Source organism: Anarrhichthys ocellatus, unplaced genomic scaffold (genome assembly GCF_004355925.1).
Source record: "Anarrhichthys ocellatus isolate YVR2014 unplaced genomic scaffold, GSC_Weel_1.0 scaffold3151, whole genome shotgun sequence".
NCBI classification, from domain to species: domain Eukaryota; kingdom Metazoa; phylum Chordata; class Actinopteri; order Perciformes; family Anarhichadidae; genus Anarrhichthys; species Anarrhichthys ocellatus.
Genome location: NW_022283125.1, coordinates 1 through 6,163, shown reverse-complemented (window position 1 = coordinate 6,163; position 6,163 = coordinate 1). Strand labels below are relative to the sequence as shown.

General features: G+C 45.1%; 2 protein-coding genes across 2 annotated transcripts; one reads left to right on the top strand and one right to left on the bottom strand.

Moving 5' to 3' along the window:
• Positions 1–126: 126 nt before the first annotated feature.
• LOC116378776 (estradiol 17-beta-dehydrogenase 2-like) lies at positions 127–1,746 on the top strand. The gene is made up of 2 exons (XM_031840690.1): positions 127–304; positions 832–1,746. The coding sequence occupies exons 1-2, from the start codon at positions 154–156 to the stop codon at positions 1,221–1,223; spliced, it is 543 nt and encodes a 180-aa protein (XP_031696550.1). The 5' UTR covers positions 127–153; the 3' UTR covers positions 1,224–1,746.
• Positions 1,282–6,157, bottom strand: LOC116378777 (M-phase phosphoprotein 6-like). Its single transcript, XM_031840691.1, is given in 6 exon segments — positions 1,282–1,471; positions 1,473–1,581; positions 2,259–2,359; positions 4,514–4,604; positions 4,811–4,923; positions 5,300–6,157. Coding segments are annotated over 6 exon segments (489 nt in total). The 5' UTR covers positions 5,348–6,157; the 3' UTR covers positions 1,282–1,444.
• Between the last annotated feature and the right edge of the window lie 6 nt (positions 6,158–6,163).

Here is a 6,163-nt window from a genome sequence, read left to right as displayed (position 1 = left end):
TACTGTGGCGGACTAACGGTGCATTAAACAGTGTACTAACAGTGTACTAACAGTGTACTACTTGGTGTATTAACAGTGCATTAAACAGTGCATTAACGGTGTACTAACAGCGTATCACACAGTGTATAACCAGGTGCATTAACAGTGTATTACATGTTTCCTGCAGCTGAGGTGCCGATGCCCCGGTTATCTGCTTACGGAGCCTCAAAGGCGGCGCTGAGTGTCTTCTCTAAAGTGATGAGGTTGGAGTTATCCGAGTGGGGCGTCAACGTGGCTCTAATCCAACCTGCAGGCTTCAGAACAAGTAGGTCCGATTCTAATGGTTTAAAGATCACATTCACATCTTAAATGTGTTTAACCGGATGAAGTGGACACAAGAGGAGAACTACAGCTCCAACCGTTCAGGGGAAAAACTGAAATCAACCAAAATAGAACTTTTGTGGTTGAAAGCAGAGAAACCAGCCGAAGTTGTGCTGCGACATGTTTAGTCTACTTTAGACTTCCTGTGGATCTAAACTCAGAGTAAAGGCAGCTCAGACCTTCTGTTCAGTTTTAGATTGTTTTGTCTGAATTATTTTCTTTTTTTCTCTGAAGCTCCTAAAAACATTCTTGCTCAGATCTTTAGTCCTATAAATATAACAAATGTACATTATATGCAATTACAGATGTGTTGGCATCATGTATTGTTCTTATTGTCTTTTGTTTGTTTGGTTATTCTTTAATTTATTATTTGTTGATGTTGGGAGTAAACTATGTAGTTATACTTTAAGCGTCTCCGTCTCCGGGACTAACATTCATTTAACCGTCTGACGACTCGTGTTTTGTCCTCAGATATCTTCGGGACCAGCGATGACGTCGCTCGCTACAGAGCTCAGATCCTCTCGGCTGTTTCCTGCGATGCCAGAGAGGATTATGGGGATGCATACATCTCCTCCCTCCCCAGAGGTCTGTCCAGGATGTCCCGCGAGTCCTCGGAGGACGTGTCTCCCGTGGTGGACGCCATGTCTCACGCTCTGCTGTCGGTCCGTCCTAAACCTGTGTACGAGCCCGGGAGGATGGGCCGGCTGCTGCCGCTGCTCCACCGCTGCGCTCCGACCGCCGTGTTCGATGCCGTCATCGCCGTCATCACCAAACACGGCGACCGCAGACCGGCGGGACTCAGCAGGAGCCGAGGCTCATGGGACAAATACAGAGTTCAGACTGATCTACCGTCAGAGACTTGAAGCTTCTTTTATATGGCACTGTCCCTTTAAGAGCTATTTAAAGAAGTCACGTGACACGTGAACACAGAGCTGTGAGTTTAATGAGCAGCGTCAGAGAGATTCCTCTTTAAAACACAGATGTTTAACATCCAATCAGCCTAAAACACATCTGTCTCTGCACATGTGGAATAAAATAAAAAACTAAAGATAATTCCGAGTCACATCCATAAAGACAAAGTGTTTCAGTCGTGAGGCTTCAGAAAGACTCTTGCTGGTTTCCACCACGTTGTGGTTCACGTCGTCGTCGTCTTCTTCTGTCACACCTCTCTGTCGCTTTGTAGAAAACTTCTTCTTCATGCTTCTCACTAAACTCTCGTACCTGCAGAAGAAGAAGAACCAGAGAGTTCAGACGGATAGTGTCTGATTATGAAGTCCAGTTTACAGCCAATGAGCAGCAGATAAACTGTTTACAGCGGAGGTCTTCAACGTGTTTCAGGCCAAGGACCCCCAAACTGATAGAGAGATGGAGCAGGGACCCCGACTATATATGTATTGTATAACATTGTGTTTTATATTAAACTGGGCCTAGTGCCATGTATAAACATACCTCTTTATTGTGCATTCAATACTAAGCTTTTTAAATAATACACAGGTTCATATATTCATGTTGTTATTTTAAACATGTGAGAGGTACAGTGAGTAGGGAGGCCGTGCCACTGCCATTTATAAACATACCTGTTATCTTTCATACAATACTGAACTATTAACATAATGGACACATTCATGTATAGAGAAAAAAAACACACACACATATATATACACATATACATATACATATATATACACATATATACACATATACATACACATATATATACACATATATACACATATACATACACATATACACACACACACACACACACACACACATATTTTTACATATGTTTTTTTTAAATTGTCTAATCAACCAAAGATTTCGCAGACCCCCTGTTGAAGACCTCTGATTTAGAGCACAAACGTTCAGAAAGTCAGGAAGCAGAAGCTGTTCGGTACCTGAGAGCCATTTCTTCATCTGTGACGTCCGTCTGCATCCTGCTGGGCTCTTCTTCCTTCTCCTCCTCTTCCTCCTCTGGGTTCATCAGCAGCATCAGCCTCTGAGACAAACAACCACAAACACTCTACATCAGCAGCTCATCATCATCACATTCACATCTTTATGAGTGAACACATGAAGCTCCTCCTCCTCAAACATCCGAGTCTTTGTCCCTGAGTTTTACCGCGTTCCCTGAACTCAACACGTGGCGAGTTCAGGGGTCAGAGACGAACTGCGTCTCACAGAATAAATGTTTTCATGTTCTCACTTAAAGGGCTCCGAAAGAGAAGAAAGCAGCTAAATATCAAACGCAAATATCCTGTTGTCCCTGAACACAACACGAGGCCTTCAGGGAGACGAGGAGGAAGAAGATTTAGATTTTTTAATCCTTGTATTGATGCAGGAGATCACGGTCACGTCATCTCTAAATAAAACACAGCAACATCTCACACATGAGCGCTCAGCTCTGTACTTCAGTCTTCGCTCTAAAGTTGAACTTTCACCCTGAACTAAACATTAGAAAGTACGACTGAGACTCAGGAGAAGTCTTAGATTCATCTGTCCAATCGTCTCCAGTTAAAGCGGATCGTCCCCTGAACGCACCGTGGTTCAGCCGGTTCCATCTGCAGGCTTCTTCTTCTTCGACGTTGAGGCGTCGTCCAGCAGAACGAGGTCTGCGTCTGATCCGTAGTCCAGGTTCCCTTGTTGTGGACAAGCAGCAGCTGAGCTGGATGGAGCGAAGCAGCTTCTGCACTGCAGCCTGCAGCGTGCTAGAAGTGACGCACACACGTCCATCGTGGAGGTGCTGCCGCAGAGCATCTGAGTGGAGACTTCAGATCTTAAAGCACGTTCCTGTGGATCTCTCCCACCGCTGATGTTTAACGATGTGATGCTGAGGCTCTGCACTGAGGGCTCAGAGAGACACTGTGAGGGACATGATCATCACGCTTCGGTCTTTAACACTTCTACCGCTTTGTGTTTCTATAACAACACTGATGCGTTTTTAAAGGCAGAAACGCTTCTTCTCATCCAGAAGGTCAAATCAGTCAACTTTCATAAGAAAGTTGACTGATTTGATGAATGTCGTGATGTCGCTGAAGTGATCGCTGACTTTCATAGATTTCTTTTTACATGTTTGATCTAGAAAAGAGTTTATTTCTCTCAGTGAGTACAGATCCATTGGTTTTCTGGAGGTTCCAGTCACAGACTCCATGTGTGACTCAGAGTCATGCTCCACGTCCTCTCCAGCTAACAGCTGACTGTTAGACACACTGGGTTCATCACTGGTGGAGGCTGCTTCCTCCACGCTTTCTGCTGGCTGGGGTTGTCCAGTCTGAGAGCTGCTGTTCTCTGCAACATCGGCCTGTTGCTCCTCCGCTCGGCTCTGCTCCTTCTCATCTTTACCACCGGCCAACGCCCGCAGGTCCGCCCGCAGTGTTTAGTGACACCATTTGTGTCCCACTCCTCCACACTGGAAACACTTGAGCTGTGCGGAGCTGGCGTACACCACGTAGGAGCCGTCACCGTGCTTCACTCTGAAGGACACCTCCAGGGTTTGAGTCGGTGAGTCCAGAAACATGAACAGCTGCCGCCTCAGAGACTGAACGTGCCTCAGTTTAGGGTCTTTACATCCCAGACTCACTGTTTTTAGTCGGCTAGCAAACTTCCCGAACCTCCGGAGCTCTTTCTCCAACAGATTGTTCTGGATAAACGGCGGAACACCAGACACGGTGATCCGCGTGGAGGGAGCTGACAGCGGGGAGACCTGCACGAACACGTCCCTGATGGAAGACTCTGCTCTCGATCAGCTGGTAGACATGAGGCTCTTGCTTCAGGAACACCACCACTGCTCTGTTCATTCTGGAGGCAAAGCTGAGGTCATCGTGTCCCACCTGCTCACCGACAGCCAGCAACACCTCCTCCACCGTCACGCTGTTATCCGGGGGACGATCCTCACTCCCTGCCGGAGAGACGGAGGTGGCGTCTCCGAGGACGCCATTCCTCCCGAACGCACCTCGACAGAGCCCCGATCACTCACCACACAAAGCAGTAAACCGTTCAAGAGACTCAGCTGATCATCCGCCTCAACAGAGGAAGAAAACCAGTGAAAGATCCGAAGATCAGGAACCATTCAACACTAGCAGCAGTCACACTCACTGGAAACAGAAAAGAGGAGAAGGAGGAGGAAGAGATGAGTAATACATGAGGAACAAACCTCTACTTCTGGGTTAAAACCTTTGAAGGAGAAGCGACCGTACTTTAGCTCCTCACAGGGAACGAAGCTCTTCTCCTCGATGATGACGTTCCTGAGAGCAGAAGAAGACATGATGTGACTAATAATAAAACAGTTGATTTACAGCGTTATAGATTGTTACGTATTTAATAAACTGTATCTGCAGTACGTTACATTTAAACATTAGTATACACCAAAGACATCGTGCACACTGAGCGTCCTCACTACGCCGGAGACTCTGTGCGACGCGCGTGTGTGTGTGTGTGTGTGTTCTCGTACTCCCTAGTCTTCAGCTCAGGTAGGTCCAGGTACCAGTGCTCATCACTGATGATCCTCTTCTCCTCTTCCTCCAGCTGCTTCTTCGTCTCCTCGTCCAGACCTCTCTGCATGAACTGAACACAACAGTCTGAAGGTCTAATGTGTGTGTGTGTGTGTGTGTATATATATACATACATATATACACATAGTAGCATGATGCATCAGGGGGAGAGTGGTGGTCTAAACACGTGTCCTCTCAGCCGCCTTCGTTTAAACATGAACACACCGAGTGTTTATTCGTCTTTGAGACGTTTAAAATCTATTTAGTGGATTAATTACACGCAGAATTCATAACTGGTTTGAAACCTACATAAACATGTATAAAGTCAGCGTTTAGCACAAATAACAGTTTTACAAAAAGCGGTTACACTTTTATCTCTGAACGACGTCCAAAGCTACAGCTAGCTAAACACGGCTAGTAGCTTCGTTAGCTTCCTTAGCTTCACTCACCTTCATGCGCAGAAGGTTTTTGGAGAGTTTCACGTTGTCGTCCGCCATCTTTACTCAGTTCCACGGAGAACAAACTACACTACACTACAGGAGCACGAGACATGAGACGGTCTGGAGATAAACGCACGCGCAGCGCCTCCGCGCAGCTGCTGCTAAACTCAGACAGAAGAAGTCGATCCGAGAGCGGCTGATGTTAGATAGCAGTCCGGCTAATCATCATCATCATCATCATCATCATCATCTTCTTCTTCTCCTCCTTCTTCTTCTTCTTCTTCTTCTTCTTCTTCTTCTTCTTATTGCGGTTGGCAAACAGCGTCCATAGTCCAGTATGAATCTTCTTCCTCTGATGTTCAAGAATCTGAAAACATGTTTCAATATAAATCGATAGGATGACGTCAGTCTTTATGGTTTTATTTATCTTTATTGTGCGTTCAGCCTGCAGCTTAATAAATGAGTTATATTATTAATAAGAGTTACATAAACACACACATGTACACTCATTAACATCTGTGAACACTGAAACATATTTAAACATTTTATACAACTCATCAAGAATCAGGTTTTTATGAATTATTTTAATTTCTCAAAGGCATGAGTGTAAAAGTACATTGAGTACTTCGATTTAAACATTTGTGTGTTTCTACTGTATTACTACTTCAGTAGTATTATATCTACTATAGTATTTCATGTTTGATTAGTAGCTTCTACAAGTCAACACACATAGTGAAGCATGCTGGGTAACGGTTCCAGACCATTTAAAGTAAACAGCACACATGAGATTAATATATGATTTATAAAATGAAGGACAGAATAAAGGACTCGTGGACCACTAACTCCTCCAGAGACTCAGGTGAACTCGTGGAC

Coding starts and splice junctions, on each gene's coding strand:
- LOC116378776 (XM_031840690.1), top strand. CDS start 154: ATGTTTCCTGCAGCTGAGGTGCCGATGCCCCGGTTATCTGCTTACGGA. Junction 305..831: donor ACCTGCAGGCTTCAGAACAA/GTAGGTCCGATT, acceptor TTTTGTCCTCAG/ATATCTTCGGGACCAGCGAT.